Raw genomic sequence first — 26,179 nt, 5'->3', positions numbered from 1 at the left:
TGGAACTTGGTGACCAGGGTCAAAGATAAACACAGCCAGGTATTAGTCCAAGCGTCAAAAACAGATTTTGTTCAGTAACTACTGAAAGAGTTGAGCTCTATTCCTCTTCCTGCGGAGGCTACTGGGAGGGGCTTTAACAGCGGGAGGATGAGGGAGGGGGAAGAGTGGGCAAAGAGCCGGTCAGTATTAAGGGCGATTACACAAGCTTCTCTCGCTGGTTGGCAGCTGCTAAAGCGAGGAGTCTCTTCTCCCACAAAGATGCTACCCTCACTGCATCTGCAGGAAATGGCTCTCAAGTTGGGAGAGATGCTTCTGAGTCTTAAGTTACAGATTCACAATCGCAAGTCCTTGGGAGGTCAGGGGCCTGTGTTCGTTAGGACTTTCTCAGGTAGGCATTTTCGGAGAAGGCGATGGCACCCCAATCCAGTACTCTTGCCTGGAAAATCCCATGGACGGAGGAGCCTGGTAGGCTGCAGTCCATGGGGTCGCTAAGAGTCGGACACGACTGAGCAACTTCACTTTCACTTTTCATGCATTGGAGAAGGAAATGGCAACCCACTCCAGTATTCTTGCCTGGAGAATCCCAGGGATGGGGGAGCCTGGTGGGCCGCCGTCTAAGGGGTCGCACAGAGTTGGACACGACTGAAATGACTTAGCAGCAGCAGCAGCAGGTAGGCCTTCTGCAGTGTGTTGTGTCCTGGGGATGGGCCGTGGGCTGGCAGAAGCCCGTGCTAGTTGGTCACGCCTCTCAGGGCAGGGGTCTGCAAGAGTTGTCAGATGCTGACAGCTGTGCAGTTCTCATCAGCTGTCAGAACCACGATGTATGGCAACATTAAATACAGACGGTGGGAACCACGACAGCGGAGGCTAAAAATCAGGTCCTCTAGGAACCTCAAAGAACAAGTTTAGTCTGGAAAAGATAAAGCCTAGGGAGTCTACTAAGTCTAGAGACCTGGCTCGCTCAGTCCTGGAAGGGGCTGCGTGGCCACAGAAGGAACTCTTCAACCTGTGAATGTTGGAGCGAGCAGAGCTGCAAAAGCAGCTTCAAGTTCCTGCCAACGATAACATTCTGTGATTGTTGCAACCCAGCGAAGCCTTTAACGAAGGCGTGCTCCTGAGGCACACGAGCTGCAAGCGGGAGATCAAAGAGAATGAGCATTGAGAAAAAGGACTCTAGGTAACTAGCGACATTGGCTTGGCTCTGATGCCAAGCTGACAAAGGATGACGGAGGAAGTTAACGTTTGGCTTGGAGCAAATAGCGGCCTCCAGGCTACAGTTCAGGGACCAGCGTTCCTCAGAAACACCAGTGATGGCTCCAGGGCAGAACTGGTCTAGAAGAGAGGGCGGCGCGTGAGGGAGCGGGTGGCAGGGTGGCCTCAGGTTCCGGCGCCGGGGACACACGGTCGGGGGTGGCGGGGGAACCTGTGGGGGGTGCGCGGTGGGGAATGGGGTTGGGGGCGGGGCCCCGCGGCTCGCACGCGCAGCCCGCTCCCGGAAGGAGGCGGGGCCGCCTTGCGCGCCCTTCCCTTAAACCTGCGGGCCTCGGGCCGTGCGCCGCCGAGGCGCCTCAGTCGAGCACCGAGCCGTCGATCGCTTGGCTCCCGCAGTCTGCGCTCCCGCTCGTTGGTGGCTCCACCCGCCATATTGTGTAAGTGCGACCGCAGCCCTGGAGCGCCACCCGCGTTCCCGGCGCGTGGGGCGGGGAGCAGGCGGCTCCGGCTCCCTTCGCGTCCCTGGCTCACTTGGCTCTCCCCGACCCTGGCTCCCGCAGGGTGACGGCGGCACGGGGAGAGGCTGGACCGGGCGACCCCGCCGAGGCACGCGTAGCGCGCGCGCTCTCTGCGCCCCCGCGCGCGCTGGAACGCCTCCCTCGTCCCCGCCGCCGCCGCCGCCGCCGCGCGCCCAGCGGGCAGTGCCCGGGCCCGCACACCGGGAGCGCGGCTCGCTCCGCGGTCCGCCTCGTGGCCACACGTACTGGCGTTTCCGCGTGATGTTTAATTAGCTAGGAGAAGTTCTGATGTGGCATTTTTTTTTTTTTTTTTTAACGCAGAGACCAGCAATCCGTTATGGAGCATGCCATTACCCCGCTGGAACCCCTGCTTCCCTCTGGTAACTGTATTTCTTCACACGTTTTACAGTGCAATTGATGTGCAGTCCCCGGCCCCCCACCACAAGCCGTGATAAGGTTAAAAGGGCTGGACTCTAGACCCAGAATGGTGTCCAGTCTGACTCAGATTTCCTACATTTAGGCAGATTACAGCCTCTCTTGTGTCTCAGTTTCCTTATCCGGAAAAAAGAAAAAAGGAGCATAGTTTTTAGTCTTTGCGGTGTAGAGTTGCGTGAGGACTAAAAGGTGATGCCCTTCACCTGGAGAAGACTAAGCCCTACCGGTAATGTGAGCTCTCAGGCTCCTAACAATTGGAGCAGAAAGGTAGACGGAAGGGGTAAAGATCAGTCTTTATTGACTTTATGATTGGCTGCCCATTGTGCCCGTTTGTCATCCTTTGAAAATACCTGAGGTTACCCAATAAAAATGCTTTCAAGATACAATAGTCAAGGGTTATTCTTCTCGTGTGGAGTCATTGTAATTCACAGGGAAATAGACGGAAGAATGAGTTTTTCTGAGGGCATTGTTAGTCGCTTTTATTATCGTGTGTAGTAACTGACCCGAGTGCTAATTTCATGGTATTAAAACATTTTTTTCTGTACCGGTTTTTACTTTCGTTTCTCTTGTGTAGAACTTCAAGTTTATCAGCTCATCAATTTAACTAGAATGCAAAATTCTTTGTAGTGTTAACAGTTTTCTGTAAACCTAATTCATGAGTTTTTTGAGGGCAGGAGTATTGAGTCTGATTTGAGCTTGTCAGCTTCCCCACAATCTGGGAGTACTTATGGTAAAACAATCAAAGGATAATTACAGCAGGGGACCCTGGCTCCTTTGTGCCCAGGCACTTGCTGTGTTACATTGTGTACATATACTTTATATCTTACTTTACAGGTGGTAAGGGACTAGAGTCTGAACCCAGATATGTTTGACTTGTTGAGAGGTTGAGCTCTAATCATTTTTGAAAACAGCTTTTCCTAAGTTAGGAAAAGCACTGGCAAACATAAACATTTTGTAATTGAAACTTCGGTAGTTCTCAGTTATCCAAGGGTAGCAGGGACCAACAGTATTTCCAAGAGTAAACATTGGATTCAGCTGGCCTGTTGACTTTCAGATTTGTTGCTAAGCATGAGCACTTTACTGCTGGAAGATTTCTAGTGTTTTCTCCGTTTTAAAGAGATAGGTCATACAGACAGGGCTACATAGGAAAGGTTGGAGTGAGGCAACAGGGTTTCTGGGTCTAAGTCTTAGATTTGCTGGTTGTATTTCAGTTTCTTCATCTGTGAAATAGAAATATTTTGCAGGCTTGTGAGCATAGATGAGTTGTAAAACATGTGAAGCATTTAGCTTTAATTGCGGTAAGCAATCGATTAGGTTCAGTGGTCAGGCTATCGTGGTTGGATTTCAGGGTCAGTGTTGAAATGGAAAGGGCTTCCCAGGTGACTTAGTGGTAAACAATCCGTCTGCCAGTGCAGGAGAAGCAAGAAACATGGATTCATTCCCTGAGTTGGGAAGATCCCTGGAGGAAGAAATGGCTTTAGTATACTTGCCTGGAGAATTGCAAGGACAGAGAAGCCATAGGGTCGCAAGGAGTTGTACACAACTGAGCTACAGAGCACAACATGCCTGCATGCTGAGATGGAAAAGGTTTGGAGCAGTAGACTAGTAGGAAATAGCAGGAAAGACAGGCAGTTCTGGTCCCTGTGGGTTTAATCAGAGGCTTAGGGAGAAGGCCATGACTCCTCAAGTCGGACATGTGTAGGCTCCGCGCTGGGGCAGGCGTACAGGGGAACCGTTAAGGACTGTGATGTGCTGTGTGAAGCACAGATCCACCAGGTAGAATCCTGGACTTCTCTGAGGACAACTGTGGCATTTAGTGGTTTGCCTAGTTTCTTCCTCTTGCTCCTAAGGGTACAATTATTTAGAGATTCCCATCTGATCTCAAACACTGGCTTAGAAACATGGGTTCCCTACAAGTTTACTTTCGTTTAGATAAATGAGGGATATTTAAAAACAGAACAGTGCATCAGGAGGGACCCTTGCAATGCCTGGCTTTTAGAGTAATTTGGTAAATATTTGAGGTTAACGTTATGTTTAGAGAGGTTCCCTTCATCAAATAAACATTTAATATTTTCTAGGAGAAGGCAAGGGCAACCCACTCCAGTACTCTTGCCTGGAAACTCCCGTGGATGGAGAAGCCTGGTAGGCTGCAGTCCATGGGGTCTCGAAGAGTCGGACAAGACTGAGCGACTTCACTTTCACTTTTTACTTTCATGCATTGGAGAAGGAAATGGCAACCCACTCCAGTGTTCTTGCCTGGAGAATCCCAGGGACGGGGGAGCCTGATGGGCTGCCGTCTATGGGGTCGCACAGAGTCGGACACGACTGAAGCGATGCAGCAGCAGCAGCAGAGAGGTAGCTTTTGTATGAGTAACTTCTCTGAATGTAATTTTTGGCCTGATGTGCCTGTAATGCTTACCCGGATTTCGTGTAACGGACAACCTGACTAACTGGCTCTCTCCAGGTTAACTAATTGTCCAGCACACCAAAATGCTCACCTCTAATGATCACCAGCAGAGGGAATAGAAAATCTTTTTAATCTTTGTTATTTGTAACTGAAGTGTGTGTTAGTCTATCAGTCGTGTCTGACTCTTTTGTGACCCCATAGACAATGGCCTACCAGGCTCTTCTGTCCATAGGATTCTCCAGGCAAGAATACTGGGGTGGGTTGCCATTTCCTTCTCCAGGGAATCTTCCCAACCTAGGGATCTAAGCCGGGTATCCCACACTGTGGGCAGATTCTTTACCATCTGAGCCACCAGGGAAGCCCAAATTAAGTAAATGGTTATTATTTAAAGAAAAATGACTGACCTAAAACATGAAAGTTTCCTGTAATCCCTCTTCGAGAAATAACCATTATTAACAATTGGCATATATTCTCAAATTTTATTTATGTAGATATAACCATTCCTCTTATGGTAATATACCATTCCTCTTGTTTTAAATAAAATGGATTTACATTGTAAGTTTTGTAAATTAGTGTTTTTGAGCAGTGAGTAAAAATATATCAATATTTTATTTCAAACATTGTGCTCTTTGTTCTTTTTTTTCTTTAAAACAGTAGAAATTTCTAAATGTTAAAAAAAAATTCAAGTGAGTAAATGTTACAATCTTATTCAGTGATTATTCAGCAATTAATATATTAGGTAGTATACAGTCTGGCAGATAGAAACTGGAGGAGCTGTGTGAAGTGGTAGACATTATAGGCAGAAATGGGCAGGAACAAATTCTTGCAAGGTCTCTTTCCTTTAACGGATGGTAAAGATTACTTTACTGACTAAGGTCCGTCTAGTCAAGTCTATGGTTTTTCCAGTGGTCATGTATGATGTGAGAGTTGGACTGTGAAGAAAGCTGAGTGCCGAAGAACTGATGCTTTTGAACTGTGGTGTTGGAGAAGACTCTTGAGAGTCCCTTGGACTGCAAGGAGATCCAACCAGTCCATTCTAAAGGAGATCAGCCCTGGGATTTCTTTGGAAGGAAGGATGCTAAAGCTGAAACTTCAGTACTTTGGCCACTTCATGCAAAGAGTTGACTCATTGGAAAAGACTGTGATGCTGGGAGGGATTGGGGGCAGGAGGAGAAGGGGACGACAGAGGATGAGATGGCTGGATGGCATCAGGGACTCGATGGACGTGAGTCTGAGTGAACTCCGGGAGTTGGTAATGGACAGGGAGGCCTGGCGTGCTGGGATTCATGGGGTCGCAAAGAGTCGGACACGACTGAGCGACTGAACTGAACTGAAAGGGTCTGTCAGGCAGATTACTTTGCTAGCACTGATGGAGTGACTTCTGATTGGCTGGTTTAAGTTCCTATTTTTTTGTAGAGTTGAAACTGTACATAATTGGGTTAATTATTAAGGCTGGGTTTGGTGATGTGGGAGTTAAATGGCTCCATTTTGGGCCTGTTGTTTTTAACGCTGCAGGAAAAAGTCCATCCTACTTAGAGGTTGTCATTCTAAAATCTTGTGTATTTCTAAATTGTGTGTGTTTATAAATATAGGACCTGTTTTAAGCCCTTTCCTGCAATTTTTTTCACTTACTACTTTGTTACGGTCCGTATGTGTAGGTGTCCCAAGTTGTTTTTCTTTTAGTGGACAATATAGACACAATGAAACTAGGCTTTCTTAAAAGACATTTAGACTATTTCTAGTTTTTGTTACTATCTACAATGTGTAACTTTGATCATATTTTTGCATATTTATGTGAGTTTGGAAGGAAATGGCAGCCTACTCCAGTGTTCTTGCCTGGAGAATCCCAGGGACAGAGGAGCGTGGTGGGCTGCCGTCTATGGGGTCGCACAGAGTCGGACATGACTAAAGTGACTTAGCAGCAGCAGCAGTAGCATCAGTAGGATAAATTTCTGGAAATGGAATTACTGGATCAAAGGATATGTCTGGATTTGTTATCTAGAGGAACTGACAACTACCTAGTGTATGCCTTGGATTCCAGGTACGGTGGGGGATACACTTGTGATCTCTTCTATCAAGGAGCTTACAGTCTTGTCAGAATTGAGAACAAAACAAGATAGATGCTAGTTAGATGTTGAATTTTGTGTGATGGGACCCACATAGGAACTATAGGGACTTGGGAGAAGGGGAGGAGGGCAAGCTGGAGCAGGCAGATAAATCATGGGTGGACAGATGTCAGGTGGGCATATAGAAAGGCACTGGACTTAAATTGTGAGATGCCTGGGAGAAGCACAAGAACGTTGCAGACCCTGGGCCCGCCTTGATTGAAAGCTCAGTCCTGCATCTGTCTGGGAACTAATTCAGTTCATTTGGCAACAACTGCTGCTGCTAAGTCACTTCAGTCGTGTCCGACTCTGTGCGACCCCATGGATGGCAGCCCACCAGGCTTCCCGGTCCCTGGGATTCTCCAGGCAAGAACACTGGAGTGGGTTGCCATTTCCTTCTCCAATGCATGAAAGTGAAAAGTGAAAGTGAAGTCGCTCAGTCGTGTCCGACTTTTTGAGACCCCATGGACTGCAGCCTACCAGGCTCTTCCGTACTGGAGTGGGTTGCCATTGCCTTCTCCCATCTGGTGACTAGTGAGGAAGAAAGGTTGAGAGAACAGGTAGAGGTTTTGGAAGAATGGTTGAGCAGTGAAGTTAAACCATACTGTGGAGGACAGAGAAATTTATTGCAGGATAGGAGATAGAAAGATTTTTGAGTTTCTGTGTCCTTCCATCTCTGGAACATTCTCTCTTAAACAGCCTTTTATATACCTTTAGAACTCGATTAAATTGTGTCATCCATGTCATGGTTCAGAATTGCTAATTGTATACAGGTTAAAGTCCTTATCCTGACCTTTAAAGGCCCTTCACCATCTGATTCTTAACCGCTTTTCCAGAATACTTTTTTTTTTTTAAATCACTCACCTCTCTGTCCAAGCCAAGCAGAACTCACCACTATTTACTATGTGAACAATGATTGGAGCTTCAGTGCTTTGACCCTAGCTCATGCTACACTAATCCCCTGGAGTGTTCATTTTCAATCCTTAGAATTCTTATTGTGAAGCTTTAGCCATTCTGGTGGGTAAGTAGAGGAATCTCTGATTTTAATTTGCATTTCCTTTATGGCAGAATATGGATATTGTCTTGTTAATTGTGAAATATTTGTCTCTTGCCACTTTTTTCTTCGTATAGTTGATTTATAATGTTTCAGGTGTACAGCAAATTGATTCAGTTATACCTGCATCTATTAATTATGTCTATGTATCTATTCCTCAGATTTTTTTTCCATTGTATGTTATATAAGGTGTAATGTGGTACACAGTGGGTCCTTGGCCTTTATGTTATATATAGTAGTGTGTATCTATTAATCTTGAAAGTGAAAATTGCTCAGTCGTATCTGATTCTTTGCGACCCCATGGACTATACAGTCCATGGAATTCTCCAGGCCAGAATACTGGAGGGGGTAGCCTTTCCCTTCTCCAGGGGGTCTTCCCGACCCAGGAATCAAACTCAGGTCTCCTGCATTGCAGGCGGATTCTTTACCAACTGAGCTACCAGGGAAGCCCTGAGCTACCAGAGAAGATTAAGGATTAATCTTAAATCCCTAATTTATCCATTCCCCCCATTCCTCCTTTGGCAGTCACAAGTTTGTTTCCTATGTCTGTGGGTCTGTTTTGTAAATAAGTTCCTTTGTATCATTTTTTTAGATCCCACATAAATGAGATCATATGATATTTGTCTTTATCTGACTTAGTATGATAATTTCTAGGTCCATTCCTTGTTTTTTTTATGGGGCCGGGTAATGTTCTGTTGTTTGTGTGTGTGTGTATACGCACACACACACACCACAGTTAGGTTTCTTCCATGTCTTGGCTGTTGTAAATAGTGCTGCTATGAACACTGAAGTGCATGTGTCTTTTCAGATTAAAGTTTTCATCTTTTCTGGTTGTATACCCAGGAGTGGAATTGCTGGTGCATGCTCAGTTGCTCAGTCGTGTCTGATTCTTTGGGAACCCCATGGACTGTAGCCTTCCAGGCTCCTCTGTCTGTGGACTTTTTCAGGCAAGAATACTGGATCTGATTGGCATTTCCTCTTCCAGGGTATCTTCCTGATCCAGGGGTTGAACGCGTGTCTATTGTGTCTCCTGCTTTGGCAGGTGGATTCTTTTACCAGTGTGCCCCTTGGGAAGCTCAGGGATGGCTGCATCATATATTAAATCTAGTTTTAGTTTAAGGAAGCTCCGCACTGTTCTCCTTTGTGGCTGCACGAATTTGTATTCTCATTAACGATATAGGAAGGTTTCCTTTTCTCCACACCCTCAAGCATTTATTTATTACTTGTAAGCTTTTTGATAATGGTCATTCTTGCCATTTTTCTATTGGGTTGTCTTTGATTTTTTAAAATTTAATTTGTAGGAGTTTTTCTTTTAATTGAGATATAATTGATATATAGTGTTTTATTTTTGATTTGATACATGTATATATTGCAAAAGGATTACAAGTAGGAGTTTATGTGTTCTGGTTACATAGTTCTTTAAGTCTTGATTTTCTCATCAATGGGATAGAGATAAGGACACTTTTCAAGGAGAGGTATGAAGATTAAAAAGTATCTGTAAAGCGTTTAACACTGATACATGCAGTAAAAATGGAGACATTTTATTTATTTTGTTCATTGCCTTAACATTTTATGTAGAGGTTTTTAAAATTGAATAATATTTAAGCACATATGGTAAGCATAAACTCTTGCTGTTTTAAACTCTGTTAATATAGGTGCGTTTTCCAATATTCTTAAAAATCTGAATTTTTTTTCTTGTAGTGTCTGTGATCATTTCAGTTTTTATTATGAATCTTTATATTTAGAACTCTGTATGCTTGAAAGTAAAGTATATTTATTTTAAACACTTCGCAGCTAAAGCAAAAGAGTAAAACCTTCCTTAGGATCATTAACTTACATGTGCTTATTTCCCAGACTTAAGACATAGAGCAGCCAATTACAGAGACTTTAATTTCTAGTTTACTAAAGTACTGGTATTTAGGCAATTTTGTATATTTTTACAACATCATATATATGCGTTATAAAAAGATATGGATAAAAGATGAAATAAAAATGCGGTATTTCAGCCTCTCAGAGATTGCCACTATTCTCTCCACGTGTGTGTTCATTTGTTGTGTATACATTGGTATTGATATACCTCCAGATATTTCTATGTATGAATACACAGACGTTTTTAAACCAAAGTGAGAACATAATGTAAGTTGCTTTATTCAGTTCACCACTTTACTTTTCCATGTCAGATTTCAAAGTATCTAATACCCCGCTATGTTTAAATTTTCTCATTCTCAAAATAGCTTCCAGATGCTTGTTCCAGACTACGACTACCTACGCATTGGGTTCAGGATTTTAATTCTCGAAACATTGTCCCTCACATTTTAAATGTCCTTTAATATTGAATATTGATAAATAAAGCTTTTATATCCTTTTTAAATTGATCTGATGGAATAAAAAATACAGCAGTTTGGTATGAACCATCATTCACTTAAAAATGCATGATAAACTCCAACTCACAAATTCCATTTTATTTTTCCCACATAATTTCATTATAAATTTGTGCTAGAAAACCTTTTATCTATCACTCTACCTTTCTTTGCAAAAAAATTATATATATTTAAATTTTAAAAAGATTTCTATGACTGTAATGCTCTTGGGAGTTATTTCTTCTGAGCTGAGTTACCATTGTTGAGGTTTATTATGAATCGAATTACCCTTTTAAGTATTATGGGCACACACTTAATCAAATCAGTGTAATTATATTACACGTTTTTGTAACAACTAACATTTCTGTAACACTGCGTGCTGGGCATGGTTTTAATACTTCAATACTGTAAAACCTGTAGAAAAGTTGTGGACCTAGAAGTCCAGGTTTATGTTTTAGCTATCCTCTTCACTAGATATGTGACCTTGGATATGTCTTTCAATTTCTTAGAGCCTTAGTTTCTTTATATAAAATAAAAATACATACAAACATGAAGTCTGTGGTCCAATTTAAGCTACTGTAAAGTATAAGAAGCAAGTTTAAGAGGTAGAATCAATGCAAATGGAAAATACTTTGTACTAAATGAACTTTTTTATATTATTAAATTTTGAAATCCCTTCTTTATTCTATAGTTCTCAGAGGAGATAGCTATTTATTTAGTAAATGTATTCAGTTAGGTAGGACTACCTGTTCTTTTCCCTGAATTCTCTGTGTAGTTTTCTTCTATACTTATTGAATTTATTATTTCTAGGTGCATGAAATTTTTAATAGTGGTCATAATGTTTTTATTTATTTATTTAAAAAAATTTTTATTTTTACTTTATTTTACTTTACAATACTGTATTGGTTTTGCCATACATTGACATGAATCCACCACGGGTGTACATGAGTTCTCAAACATTGAACCCCCCTCCCACCTCCCACCCCATATCATCTCTCTGGATCATCCCTGTGCACCAGCCCCAAGCATCCTGTATCCTGCATCAAACATAGACTGGTGATTCGTTTCTTACATGCTAGTATACATGTTTGAATGCCATTCTCCCAAATCATCCCACCCTCTCCCTCTCCCTCAGAGTCCAAAAATCCGCTCTACACATCTGTGTCTCTTTTGCTGTCTTGCATACAGGGTCATCATTACCATCTTTCTAAATTCCATATATATGTGGTAGTATACTGTATTGGTGTTTTTCTTTCTGGCTTACTTCACTCTGTATAATTGGCTCCAGTTTCATCCACCTCATTAGAACTGATTCACATGTATTCTTTTTAATGGCTGAGTAATACTCCATTGTGTATATGTACCACAGCTTTCTTATCCATTCATCTGCTGATGGACATCTAGGTTGTTTCCATGTCCTGGCTATTATAAACAGTGCTGCAATGAACATTGGGGTACATGTGTCTCTTTCAGTTCTGGTTTCCTCGTTGTGTGTATGCCCAGCAGTGGGATTGCTGGGTCATAAGGCAGTTCTATTTGCAATTTTTTAAGGAATCTCCACACTGTTCTCCATAGTGGCTGTACTAGTTTGCATTCCCACCAACAGTGCAAGAGGGTTCCCTTTTCTCCACACCCTCTCCAGCATTGTTGCTTGCAGACTTTTGGATCGCAGCCTTTCTGACTGGTGTGAAGTGGTACCTCATTATGGTCTTGATTTGCATTTCTCTAATAATGAGTGATGTTGAGCATCTTTTCATGTGTGTGTTAGCTATCCATATGTCTTCTTTGGAGAAATGTCTCTTTAGTTCTTTGGCCCATTTTTTTGATTGGGTTGTTTATTTTTCTGGAATTGAGCTTCATAAGTTGCTTGTATATTTTTGAGATTAGTTGTTTGTCCATTGTTCCATTTGCTATTATTTTCTCCCATTCAGAAGGCTGTCTTTTCACCTTGTTTATATTTTCCTTTGTTGTGCAGAAGCTTTTAATTTTAATTAGATCCCATTTGTTTATTTTTGCTTTTATTTCCAGAATTCTGGGAGGTGGATCATAGAGGATCCTGCTGTGATTTATGTCGGAGAGTGTTTTGCCTATGTTCTCCTCTAGGAGTTTTATAGTTTCTGGTCTTATGTTTAGATCTTTAATCCATTTTGAGTTTATTTTTGTGTGCGGTGTTAGAAAGTGATCTAGTTTCATTCTTTTGCAAGTGGTTGACCAGTTTTCCCAGCACCACCTGTTAAAGAGATTGTCTTTACTCCATTGTGTATTCTTGCCTCCTTTGTCAAAGATAAGGTGTCCATAGGTGTGTGGATTTATCTCTGGGCTTTCTATTTTGTTCCATTGATCTACATTTCTGTCTTTGTGCCAGTGCTATACTGTCTTGATGACTGTGGCTTTGTAGTAGAGCCTGAAATCAGGCAAGTTGATTCCTCCAGTTCCATTCTTCTTTCTCAAGATTGCTTTGGCTATTCGAGGTTTTTTTGTATTTTCATACAAATCTTGAAATTATTTGTTCTAGTTCTGTGAAAAATACCACTGGTAGCTTGATAGGGATTGCATTGAATCTGTAGATTGCTTTGGGTAGTATACTCATTTTCACTATATTGATTCTTCTGATCCATGAACATGGTATATTTCTCCATCTATTAATGTCCTCTTTGATTTCTTTCATCAGTGTTTTATAGTTTTCTATATATAGGTCTTTAGTTTCTTTAGGTAGATATATTCCTGAGTATTTTATTCTTTTCGTTGCAATGGTGAATGGAATTGTTTCCTTAATTTCTTTTTCTACTTTCTCATTATTAGTGTATAGGAATGCAAGGGATTTCTGTGTGTTGATTTTATATCCTGCAACTTTACTATATTCATTGATTAGCTCTAGTAATTTTCTGGTGGAGTCTTTAGGGTTTTCTATGTAGAGGATCACATCATCTGCAAACAGTGAGAGTTTTACTTCTTCTTTTCCAATTTGGATTCCGTTTATTTCTTTTTCTGCTCTGATTGCTGTGGCCAAAACTTCCAGAACTATGTTGAATAGTAGCGGTGAAAGTGGGCACCCTTGTCTTGTTCCTGACTTTAGGGGAAATGCTTTCAGTTTTTCACCATTGAGGATAATGTTTGCTGTGGGTTTGTCATATATAGCTTTTATTATGTTGAGGTATGTTCCTTCTATCCTTGCTTTCTGGAGAGTTTTTATCATAAATGGATGTTGAATTTTGTCAGAGGCCTTCTCTGCATCTATTGAGATAATCATATGGCTTTTATTTTTCAATTTGTTAATGTGGTGAATTACAGTGATTGATTTGCGGATATTGAAGAATCCTTGCATCCCTGGGATAAAGCCCACTTGGTCATGGTGTATGATCTTTTTAATGTGTTGTTGGATTCTGATTGCCAGAATTTTATTGAGGATTTTAGCATCTATGTTCATCAGTGATATTGACCTGTAGTTTTCTTTTTTTGTAGCATCTTTTTCAGGTTTTTGGGATTAGGGTGATGGAGGCCTCATAGAATGAGTTTGGAAGTTTACCTTCCTCTGCAATTTTCTGGAAGAGTTTGAGGAGGATAGGTGTTAGCTCTTCTCGAAATTTTTGGTAGAATTCAGCTGTGAAGCCGTCTGGACCTGGGCTTTTATTTGCTGGAAGATTTCTGATTACAGTTTCAATTTCCGTGCTTGTGATGGGTCTGCTAAGCTTTTCTATTTCTTTCTGGTTCAGTTTTGGAAAGTTGTACTTTTCTAAGAATTTGTCCATTTCTTCCACATTGTCCATTTTATTGGCATATAATTGCTGATAGTAGTCTCTTATGATCCTTTGTATTTCTGTGCTGTCTGTTGTGATCTCTCCATTTTCATTTCTAATTTTATTGATTTGATTTTTCTCCCTTTGTTTCTTGATGAGTCTGGCTAATGGTTTGTCAATTTTATTTATCCTTTCAAAGAACCAGCTTTTGGCTTTGTTGATTTTTGCTATGGTCTCTTTTGTTTCTTTTGCATTTATTTCTGCCCTAATTATTAGGGGTTCTACTAACCCTGGGGTTCTCCAATTCTTCCTTTTCTAGTTGCTTTAGGTGTAGAGTTAGGTTATTTATTTGACTTTTTTCTTGTTTCTTGAGGTATGCCTGTATTGCTATGAACTTTCCTCTTAGCACTGCTTTTATAGTGTCCCACAGGTTTTGGGTTGTTGTGTTTTCATTTTCATTAGTTTCTATGCATATTTTGATTTCTTTTTTGATTTCTTCTGTGATTTGTTGGTTATTCAGAAGTGTGTTTTTCAACCTCCATATATTGGAATTTTTAGTAGTTTTTCTCCTGTAATTGAGATCTAATCTTAATGCATTATGGTCAGAAAAGATGTTTGGAATGATTTCGATTTTTTTGAATTTATCAAGGTTAGATTTATGGCCTAGGATGTGATCTATCCTGGAGAAGGTTCTGTGAGCAGTTGAGAAAAAGGTGAAATTCATTGTTTTGGGGTGGAATGTCCTATAGGTATCAACTAGGTCTAACTGGTCTATTGTATCATTTAAAGTTTGCATTTCTTTGTTAATTTTCTGTTTAGTTGATCTGTCCATAGGTGTGAGTGGGGTATTAAAGTCTCCCACTATTATTGTGTTATTGTTAATTTCCCCTTTCATACTTGTTAGCATTTGTCTTACATATTGTGGTGCTCCTATGTTGGGTGCATATATATTTATAATTGTTATATCTTCTTGGATTGATCCTTTGATCATTATGTAGTGGCCTTCTTTGTCTCTTTTCACAGCCTTTGTTTTAAGTCTATTTTATCGGATATGAGTATTGCTACTCCTGCTTTCTTTTGGTCTCTATTTGTGTGGTATATCTTTTTCCAGCCCTTCACTTTCAGTCTGTATGTGTCCCTTGTTTTGAGGTGGGTCTCTTGTAGGCAGCATATATAGGGGTCTTGTTTTTGTATCCATTCAGCCAGTCTTTGCCTTTTGGTTGGGGCATTCAACCCATTTACATTTAAGGTAATTATTGATAAGTATGATCCTGTTGCCATTTACTTTATTGTTTTGGGTTCAGGTTTATACTCCCCTTTTTGTGTTTCCTGTCTAGAGAATATCCTTTAGCATTTGTTGGAGAGCTGGTTTGGTGGTGCTGAATTCTTTCAGCTTTTGCTTGTCTGTAAAGCTTTTGATTTCTCCTTCGTATTTGAATGAGAACCTTGCTGGGTACAGTAATCTGGGCTGTAGGTTATTTTCTTTCATCATTTTAAGTATGTCTTGCCATTCCCTCCTGGCCTGAAGAGTTTCTATTGAAAGATCAGCTGTTATCCTTATGGGAATCCCCTTGTGTGTTATTTGTTGTTTCCCTTGCTGCTTTTAATATTTGTTCTTTGTGTTTGATCTTTGTTAATTGGATTAATATGTGTCTTGGGGTGTTTTGCCTTGGGTTTATCCTATTTGGAACTCTCTGGGTTTCTTGGACTTGGGTGATTATTTCCTTCCCCATTTTAGGGAAGTTTTCAACTATTATCTCCTCAAGTATTTTCTCATGGTCTTTCTTTTTGTCTTCTTCTTCTGGGACTCCTATAATTCGAATGTTGGAGCGTTTCATATTGTCCTGAAGGTCTCTGAGATTGTCCTCATTTCTTTTAATTCGTATTTCTTTTTTCCTCTCTGATTCATTTATTTCTACCATTCTATCTTCTATTTCACTAATCCTATCTTCTGCCTCCATTATTCTACTCTTTGTTGCCTCCAGAGTGTTTCTGATCTCATTTATTGCATTATTCATTATATATTGACTCTCTTTTTTATTCCTTCTAGGTCCTTGTTAAACCTTTCTTGCGTCTTCTCAATCCTTGTCTCCAGGCTATTTATCTCTGATTCCATTTTGATTTCAAGATTTTGGATCATTTTCACTATCAATATTCGGAATTCTTTCTCAGGTAGATTCCCTATCTCTTCCTCTTTTGTTTGGTTTGGTGGGCATTTCTCCTGTTCCTTTACCTGCTGAGTATCCTCTGTCTCTTCATCTTGGTTATATAGCTGCGTTTGGGGTGGCCTTTCTATATTCTGGGAATTTGTGGAGTTCTCTTTATTACGGAGCTTCCTCACTGTGGATGGGGTTGTATCAGTGGCTTGTCAAGGTTTCTTGGTTAGGGAGGCTTGTGTTGGAGTTCTGGTGGGTGGAGCTGGGTTTCTTCTTTCTGGAGTGCAATGGAGTGACCAGTAATGGGTTATGAGACATCAGTGGTTTGGAGTAACTTTGAGCTGCCTGTATATTGAAGCTCAGGGGTGTGTTCCTGTGTTGCTGGAGAATTTGCATGATATGTCTTGCTCTGGAACTTGTTGGCCCTTGGGTGGTGCTTGGTTTCAGTGTAGGTATGGAGGCGTTTAATGAGCTTCTATTGATTAATGTTCCCTGGATTCAGGAGTTCTCTGATGTTCTCAGGATTTGGACTTAAGCCTCCTGCTTCTGTTTTTCAGTTTTATTTTTACAGTAGCCTCAAGACTTCTCCATTTATACAGAACTGATGATAAAATGTCTAGGTTAAAGATGAAAAGTTTCTCCACATTAAGGGACACCCAGAGAGGTTCACTGAGTTACAAGGAGAAGAGAAGAGGGAGGGGGTAGTTAAAGGTGACTGGAATGAGATGAGGTGGGATCAAAAGAGGAGAGAGCAAGCTAGCCAGTAATCACTTCCTTATGTATGCTCCACAGTCTGGACCACTCAGAGGTATTCATGGAGTTATACGGGGAAGAGGAGAGGGAGGAAGTAGACAGAGGTGGCCAGGAGGATAAAAGAGGGAAATGAAAAGGAGAGAGACAGATCCGGCCAGTAACCAGTTCCTTAGGTGTTCTCTGCCGTCTGGAACACACAGAGATTCACAGAGTTGGATAGAGAAGAGATGGGGGAGGAAAGAGACAGAGGCCACCTGGTGGAGAAAACGGAGAGTCCAAAGGAGGAGAGAGTGGTCAAGGTAGTAATCTCGCTCTCAGGTAAAATTGGGTAGTGAAGTTTGGGTTTTTAAATGTACAAAATTGACAAAAACCAAAAAGCAAAGATTAAATATCTAGAGTAGAGGTTGGATTTTCAAAAATACAATATTAAAGAAAAGAAGAAGAAGAAAAAAAAGCCATAAGAATTATTAAAAAACAACAACAACCACACATATGGCGTTTGCTATAAAAAATAGGGTCTTTTTTTTTTTGAAAAGTAATAATAGATTATAGAAATAAAAATTAAAGGAAAAATAGAGGACTTAACAATTTTAAAAAGTTAGAAAAAAAAGAAAAAACCACACAACAACATAAAAAAAGAAAAAAAAGATCTTAAAAATAGTAAAGATATATCTGGCCCTTTCTCTGGTGTTGTGGGCAGTGTAGGGTCACTTCCAAGGTGGTTCCCTCTGTTTAACTTCTTCTGTTTGCTGGTCTCCTCAGTGTCTGATTTCCGTCCTGACACAGTGGGGGCGGTGGTGGACACTTCCTTTTTTTTTTTTTTTTTAGGCTCACTTGTTCAGTCGTGCTGTGGGGAGGGAGGGATGCTGCAAACAAATAGCACTGTCGTGTGCACGCAGTGTCTCAGCCCCGCTGGGCCTGCCCCTGCTCGCGGCACACAAACCGCTCAGGCTCTACGTTGCTCCGCCGGGAACCGTCTGAGGCTGGCCCTAGGCTGCATGTACCTCCCCGATCTAAGCCGCTCAGGTTCGGCGCTCAGGTTGCCCTCAGAGGCGCAGATTCGGTTGGGACTGCGTTTTGTGCCCTTCCCAGGACCGAGTAGCTCAGGTGTTTGGCGAGCATGGTCGCTGCGACTTATCGCCTTTCCTGTCTCTGCTCAGTTTTCTGGGTGTACTGCTGGCGCCCCTTGTGAGGCAGATGGTGACTGTCCAGCACCCCCAGAAGTCTTAGCAAAGAAGCCTGCTTGCAGTTTGGTAAGTAAAGTCTCTCCAGGGCTGCGATTGCCCCCTTCCAGCCCTTACGGCTCTGGCTGCCTGTCCCCGGCGGGGGATGGTCTGCAGCCAGCTATTTCCGTTCAGTCCTTTGTTCTGTGCTCGGTCCTGGCGGTGTCTTATGTTCGAGCTTTTCGCGTGGTAGCTATCCCACAGTCTGGTTTGCTAGCCCAAGTTAGTTCGTTCTGGTTACGCACGGGGCGTTTCTGCCCGATTCTTAAAAAGCACTGCAGCCCGCGCCTCCCGTGCCTCCCTGCCCTGCCCCCACTTGCTAGTGGCGGATGCAGGCGTCTGCGCTGCTTTTCCGCTGGGGGAGTTACTGTTGGGCTTGTGATCTGTTGGTTTTAATTATTTATTTTTCCTTCCTGTTATGTTGCCCTCTGTTCTTCCAAGGCTCGCCACAGACTCAGCAGGGAGAGTGTTTCCTGGTGTTTGGAAACCTCTCTTCTTAAGATTCCCTTCCTGGGACGGGATTCCCTTCCCAGGACGGAGCTCCCTCCCCACCTCCTTTGTCTCTTTTTTCGTCGTTTATATTTTTTCCTACCTGTTTTTGAAGACTATGATCTGCTTTTCTGGGTTCTTGATGTCCTCTGCCAGCATTCAGAAATTGTTTTGTGGAGTTTGCTCGGTGTTGAAATGTTCTTTTGAGGAATTTGTGAGGGAGAAAGTGGTCTCCCCGTCCTATTCCTCCACCATCTTAGGACTGCCCCTGGTCATAGTGTTTTGATGCCTCATGGTTAAGTGGAAATGTGTTGGGAATATCTCATTCAGTATAGCATTCCTGTTATTTTTGTATTTCTGGAACTTATTCTCCATTGAAAATGCCTGATTAAACCCATAAAAGGAGTATAAAACATGAAGATGGATAGTAGCATTCTCTGATTTACTAGAGGCGGTTTGGGCATCCCTGGGTAATCTGTACCGAGAGTTCAGACTCCTTTGTAATGTAAATGAGTGGCTACCTGGATCACTAGTTCAGCAGCAGACCTCTCAAGAACCCTTGGTGATGACATGCTTAGTAGCAAACATAAGCCCTAAACTGTTAACTCCCTTCTTTAGTCTCTACTTGTAAATCCGTGTAAGAATGATGTAAGGGTAGATCTGAGTTGTTTGCATTTTTTTTTTAATTACAGATTAAAAATTCTTCAGTATAGTAGTAAGATGCTTCTTGGTCACAAAGCTGAAGTAGTTAAGCATTCTTCTTAGAAATTTCCAGTTTGTACTTTTCTTTAGGTCTGGGCTAATACACGTGGTTGTTGAGCGTTTGAAATATGGCTAGTGTGACGGAAGCACTGAGTCTTGTCATTTCACTGTGAGAAATAAAACTCCCATTAGTTATTGAAAAAATCTTAATTATTTGGAACAATGTATTAGTTTACTGAAGCTGCCATAACAAAGTGCAATAGATTGAGTGGCTTAAAGAAGTTTTTCTCACAGTTCTCTGGCCAAAAGTCAGAGATTCAGGTTTGGTTTCTTCTGAGGCCCCTCCTTGTTTGCGGACGGCTGCCTTTTCTGTGTCCTCACGTGTTCCCCCTTGCTCTGTGTGTCCTCTGGGTTCTGATCTGTTCTTTAAAAGGTACCTGTCCTGTTGGGTTAGTGCCGCTCTTACGACTTGTTTTTACCTTAATTACCCCTTTAAAGACCCTATCATATCACTGGTAGATGAATCACAAAGAGTCGATTTCAGTCTTACTTAGTTGCTGTTTTGTCCTTCTATACAATATGTCCTCTTATTCATTCAACACTTCCTAAGTATCTAAATTTCATAATTTAAATTGTTCTAGTAGCCTCTTTAAAAAGGGAAAACAGATGAACTTAATTTTATCTTTTATTTAGTCTAATATATCTAAACTGATATAATTAAGCATGTAATCAGAAATAAACAATTATGAATGCAATAACTGACATTTTTGTACTAAACCTTCAAACTCCACAATGTATAGTTTATACTTCTAGCATGTCTCTATTTAGATGCTAAAGTTTCACTAGAAACACTTTACATTTAGTTTGTGATAATTTGTCAGATATTTTGTTCTTATTCATATCAGCAAGCGCCAACTCGTAGACTGGGACTTTTGGAACAAGCTACATACACGGAGAGTAGAATGTTTACATTACATGGAAAGCCTTTGGAAACAGTTGTTAGAGACAGAACTAGGACTGTGCCTGGGTTTTTTGACTATGTTTTTCTTAATATCAACACAGCTTTTCTGTTGTTTAAGGCAGTAAGGCCTGCTTTGATACTTGCTTTTTTTTTAAAGACGTTTTCATCCCTTTGTAGATGGCATGTAGACCTCAGGCTAAACCTTCAGCTTAAGGATTGTGATGTATTTGCTATCCAGGGCTAATTAAGATATCCAGGAGGCAAACTAGTGGATTTTCCAGTTTCAGGTGTTAATCCTCTTATTTTGGGCTCCCAGGTAAAGAATCCATCTGCCATTGCAGGAGACTCAAGAGACCTGGGTTTGATCCCTGAGTCTGGAAGATCCCCTGGAGGAGGAAATGGCAACCCATTCCAGTATTCTTGCCTGGAAACTTCCATGGACAGAGGAGCTTGGCGGGCTACACTCCACGGGGTTGCAAAGAGTTGGAGACACCTAGCACTCATACAACAACCTCTTACTCTACTTTCCTGCGCAATTAGAAATCCATTCTAGGTAGTTTTCAAGTCTCTTGAATGTTGCTGACTCTTCTTGTTCTTCCTTGGTATATAACTCATAATTGTTGGAATTCTTCCTTTTTGCTTTCTTCAGTTTATTTCTAATTTACAAAGACTTTTCTGTCACAAGTATACTTTATGTGTTTGATGTAGTTTAACTTTCTCATGTGTTTTGTTTGATTTTCATATTTGCCTTAATTTTTGTTGTTGTTTTAATTAGTTTCATTATATATCTGATGACAAAAATGTTTGGTTCATCATCATTCTTAGTGGCCAAATTGTTTCTTTTGCCGTAAGTAATATCTCATTAACTTTATAAGCCATCTTTTCCACATCATCTAGAGAATCAATTTCCTGTTTTAGTGGTGTTAAGTCTCTGCAGCACCCACCTCCCACCTCCTTACGTATTAGGATTTTAATAGCTGCATGCTTTCCTAAAGGAAAGCTTCTAAAGTGAGTTTAAAAATAATCCCAATTTAAAAAAATCTTGTAAATTAGTCCCTTTTAGCATTTTCAGAAATAATACTATTCTTTTAAACAAAGCAATTGAAAATATGGAGCGAAGCTGTGGGGGAAGTTCTGATATTCTCAGTGCTCAAATGTTATAGCTTGATCACTCCAAAAAAAAAAACAACCTTCTGTGGGTTTTGATACATTAACATTAGATGTCTTTGAAGGTTCTCTAGGAAACTGAGGTGTATTTGTGCCTTAACTTCTCATTCAAATGAATTGTATTCCCTTCCTTCTTGTTAAAATTCATCAGAAAGAGTTATTATTCTTTGTAGGTGGCAAACAGATGCTCAAACAAATGGATTTCATTCTGAGAGTATTCCTGTGTCTTTATCACACCATTGTCTTTGAAGGTGTTCATTTATCACCACGGAATAGTTCTTTTTGTTTTTATGTCTTTAGAGAATCTAAGCTTTGATTTACTCTTAGGTCATGTGTAAGTTGTATAAATTGGGCTCGTGGTCCAATTGCTGATGTTTATGTTGAGGCAACTTTATTTTTCTTTTTCAAAGAAGGAAAACTGCTCTTGCAGTTTATAGCTCATGTGAGTACAAATGCTGTGAGTAGTGAATCCTGTGCTTGGAGAGAAAATCTTTGAAACCCTTCGTGTTCCTGAGGCAAGTGTGTCTTTGGTGGTGCCCCTCTGAGATGGCTGTCTGGCTTTCTTGCTTGACCATGTTCAGGTAGCTCTGTCTTTCTGAGAAAATACATCCTATTGTTGGTCAACTGATTGTTAAAAATGTATGCTTAAAATAAGCTGAAATTGACCTTGAGTTTTCTTATTTCTAAATGAAATCAGATAGAAGACTTTCACTTGCTTTCTGCTTGTACATAGTCCCTCCTTTGTGTCCGACTCTTTGTAACCCCATGGATTGTAGCCTGCCAGGCTCCACTATCCATGGGATTCTCCAGGCAAGGATACTGGAGTGGGTTGCGATTTCCTTCTCCAGGGGATCTTCCTGATGCAGGGATTCAATCTGCATGTCTTATGCATTGCAGGAGGATTCTTTACCTGCTGAGCCGGAGATGGGGTGCCTGCTTTCTACTTTTTATTGTTCAGTTGCTCAGTCATGTCCAACTCTTTGAGACTCCATTGACTGTAGCACACCAGGCTTCCCTGTCCTTTACCGTCTCCCGGAGTTTTCTCAGACTCATGTCCATAATGCCATTCAAACATCTCATCATCTGTCATCCCCTCCTGTCTTTCCCAGCATCAGGGTCTTTCCCAGTCAGTCAGCTCTTTGCATCTTGTGGCTATAGTATTGGAGCTTCAGCTTCAGCATCAGTCCTTCCAATGAATATTCAGTGTGATTTCCTTTAGGAGTGACTGGTTTGATCTCCTTGCTGTCCAAGGGACGCTCAAGAGTCTTCTCCAGCCCCACAGTTCAAAAGCATCACTTCCTCTTCACTCAGCTGTTTTTATGGTCCAACTCTCATGTCTGTATTGGAAAAACCACAGCTTTGACTATACGGACCTTTGTTAACAAAGTGATGTCTCGGATTCTTAATATGCTGTCGTAATTGCCTTCAAATACTGACATACCTTAACCAGATTTTTCTTTTTTCCCCCTTTTCCAGGCTAAATATTGTAGTTATTTGTTCAGCAGTTACTTGAGTGCCTGTTATGTAGCACAAACTCTTTTATATGAAAGAGGTACCAGCAATTTTCTTTATATTTCATACTTCTCAGATCCACTATGCCAGTGTAGGCATTAGTAATCAGATGTTTTTTCAAGAATGCTGACTGAGAGCCTGTCTTTCATTTTTTTAAAAGACTTTATATTTTAGAGGTACTTTAAGGTTTAGAACACAATTGAGAGAAAGGTGTATAGAGTTCTCATATGCCCTGTACACAAGCATAGTGTCCTCCATTGTCAACATCCCCACTAGAGGTACATTTGTTGCTAGAGTGGTGAGTTTGTTATAATGTGTTTGAGCTGACAGTGGTAAACAGGAATCACCCAAAGTCCTTTGTTCACAGTAGGGTTCACTCTTGCTGTTGTACATTCCATGGTTTTGGATAAATGTCTGATGAAATATGTCCACCCTTATGGAATCATATAGAACATTTTCACTGCCCTAAAAATCCTCTGTGTGCTGCCTGTTTATCTATCCCTGCAACACTGATCTTTTTATTTTTTTTATGATTTTACCTTTTCAAGAATATCATGATAGTAGGAGTCATACAGTGTATGGTTTTTCAGGTTGGCTCCTTTTACGTATTAATATACATTTAAGGTTGCTCCGTGTCTTCTCATGGCTTGGTAGCTCGTTTCTTCTTAGTGCTACCACAGTTTACCCGTTCACCTGTTGAATGACTTCTTGGTTGCGTCCCAGTTTTGCCAGTTAGGAATAAACTTGTGATAAATATCCATGCGTAGGTTTTTGTGTGGATATAAGTTTTCAGCTGCTTTGGCTAAAAAGCAAGGGATGCCGTTGCTGGATTGTATGGTAAGGTTAGGTTTAGGTTGGTAAGAGACCACCCGACTATCTTCCAAAGTCACTGAATCTCCCACCAGCAGGGTCTGAGAATTCCCGTCGATCACCAGCATTTGACGTTGTCTGTAATCCAGGTTTGGCCATTCCAGTAGGTGTGTATTTGTATCTGTGGTATTGTTTTAACGTGTGTTTTTCCCTGATGGCATTCAAAGCAGAGCTTGTTTTCATGGGCTTAGTTGGCACATGTATAGCTTGTTTGGTGAGGCATTTAATAAGGTCTTTGGCTCATTTTTTAATTGAGTTGTTTTGTTTAATGTTGAGTTTAAATGTTCTTTGTATTATGTATTTTGAAAAACAGTCTTTTATCAGATGTTTCATTTGAAAATAGTTGCTCCTAGGCTATGGCTTGTCTTCTCGTTCTCTTGATGTTGTCCTTTGCAGAGCAGAAGTTTTTAACTTTAAGGAAAGCCAGTTTATCAGTTCTTCCTTTCGTAGATTGTGCTTTTAGTTGTTGTACCTAAGAAGGCAGTGCCACACCCATGGTCATGTAGGTTTACTTCTTATATCCTAGTAAGTTTATAGTTTTGCATTTTTCATTTGAGTCTTTGATTCATTTTTGGGTGGTTTTGTGAAGCTATAAGGTCTGTATCTACTTGCATATATTTGTAGAGTTGTGTTCATTTGTCCTGGAAGCATATCTTTGCTCCCTTGTCTTACCTTTGTTCCTTTGACAAAAATAAGTTGACTGTTTATATGAGGGGCTATTTCTGGGCTCTCTGTTTCTATTTTCCATTGATATATTTGTCTGATATTTTTGTCAGTACCTCACTGGGAACCGCTTCCCTGGTGGCTCAGAGGTTAAAGCGTCTGCCTGCAATGCGGGAGACCTGGGTTCGATCCTTGAGTCGGGAAGATCCCCTGGAGAAGGAAATGGCAACCCAGTCCAGTATTCTTGCCTGGAGAATCCCATGGACGGAGGAGCCTGGTGGGCTACAGTCCACGGATTGCAAAGAGTCGAACACGACTGAGCGACTTCACCTTCACCTTCACTGGGAACCAGTGGGAAAACTTCAAGTTTCTCCCTTTTAAGTGTGATGTTTGCTGTGGGTATTTTGGAGGTAGTCTTTTATCAAGTTGAGAAAGTTGGCTTCTGTTCCTCCTTTTGTGTTGGAGTTTTTAAAATGACTTTTATGCATGAGGTGAGATAACCATGTTATTTTTCTCTTTTAGTCTGCTTGTGTGATGGATTACTTTGGTTGTCAAATCAGTCTTGCATACCTGAAATGAAGCCTGCTTGGTTGTGGTATATAATTCTCTCCATACATTTTTGGATTTCAATATGCTAATATATTGTCGAGGATTTTTGAATTTGTGATCATGGGAGATACTGATCTCTAGTTTGCTTGTAATGTCTTTGGTTTTAGCGTTAGGGTAATGGTTGCCTCATCAAATGCGGTAGGAAGTCTTCCTGCCTCTATCATGTGAAAGAGATAGAATTGGTATGCTTCTATGGAATTGGTATGATTTCCTCCTTAGATGTTTGTAGAATTCACGAGTGAATCCATCTGGGTCTCATGTTTTCTGTTTTCCAAGGTTATTTATTGATTCAATTTCTTGAATGATCTATTCACATTATTTACTCTTGTGTGAGTGTTGGCAGACTGTGTCTTCTCAAGAATTGGTCCATTTCATCTGGGTTATCAAAAATTTGGGATCGTAGAGTTGTTTTATTCCTTTAATATGCTTTTAACTTGCATGGAATCTGGAGTGATGACCCTTTTTCTGTTTCTATGTTTTCTGTATTTTAAACTGTAACATCCACAGGATGTTGAGAATCCTCATCAGGAAGGTTCTGATAAATCATCAGAGAAGAGAGAGAGTATTTTAGGACTCCAAAAAAACCCCGCAGGAGGACGGAGCTTTTCATACCCTTCTTTACATTTGTAAGTTTCCTTGTATGAGACCCTGATACTGAGATTGACGTTGCCATGCTAGCACTGTTGGCATTACCTGGGACACGTAAGAATGCAGTCTCAGGCCCGACTTCTGATTGACAGAATGAGAATTGACATTTTAGCAGGACCACTACATGAGTCTTAGCTCCTTTAAAGTTGGAGAAGCTCTGACCAAAGGAACATATAAGATTCCTTTTTAACATGATTAAGACAAACAAAAAAAATCTCCATCCCATATTTAAGGACAATATTTATCATTATTAAAAACTTCCTTTAAGCTAGAAGTGTATGATGGTTTTCTTTCGAGCTTTATTGTTGTCTGTGGAAATGCATAGTGTGATAATGCACTCAGGACGCACAGTGGCAGAGAATGGTCTCCTCAGTGTGACACTGTGGTCTCTTTCTTGTCACTAATGGTATCTGTGTGCATGTCACATTTGGCAGTCTTAAAATTTTCAAAATACATGCAAATGATTCTGATGGTCTATCACTATAGTTGGGATATAACTCAAGGTTTTTCTCTGACATAATCTCTGTTGTTGATACTTGTAATTATTTTTTCATCTCCACAGAGGAAACATTTTAAGCTGTGTAACATTTCATTCATT

General features: G+C 40.9%; 1 protein-coding gene across 1 annotated transcript in view; it reads left to right on the top strand.

Annotated features, from left to right (window-relative positions):
* Positions 1-2,024: 2,024 nt before the first annotated feature.
* Positions 2,025-26,179, top strand: part of TPK1 (thiamin pyrophosphokinase 1) — a 390,159-nt gene continuing 366,004 nt past the window's right edge. The window contains exon 1 of the mRNA XM_052638857.1: positions 2,025-2,110. Coding sequence (XP_052494817.1) covers positions 2,068-2,110 — 43 coding nt within the window. The 5' untranslated portion in view covers positions 2,025-2,067. The remainder of the gene's footprint in view (positions 2,111-26,179) is intronic.

The sequence above is a fragment of the Budorcas taxicolor genome, chromosome 4 (assembly GCF_023091745.1).
Source record: "Budorcas taxicolor isolate Tak-1 chromosome 4, Takin1.1, whole genome shotgun sequence".
NCBI classification, from domain to species: Eukaryota; Metazoa; Chordata; class Mammalia; order Artiodactyla; family Bovidae; genus Budorcas; species Budorcas taxicolor.
Note: the sequence above shows the minus strand (reverse complement) of the source record. Positions and strands in the feature narration are given on the sequence as shown.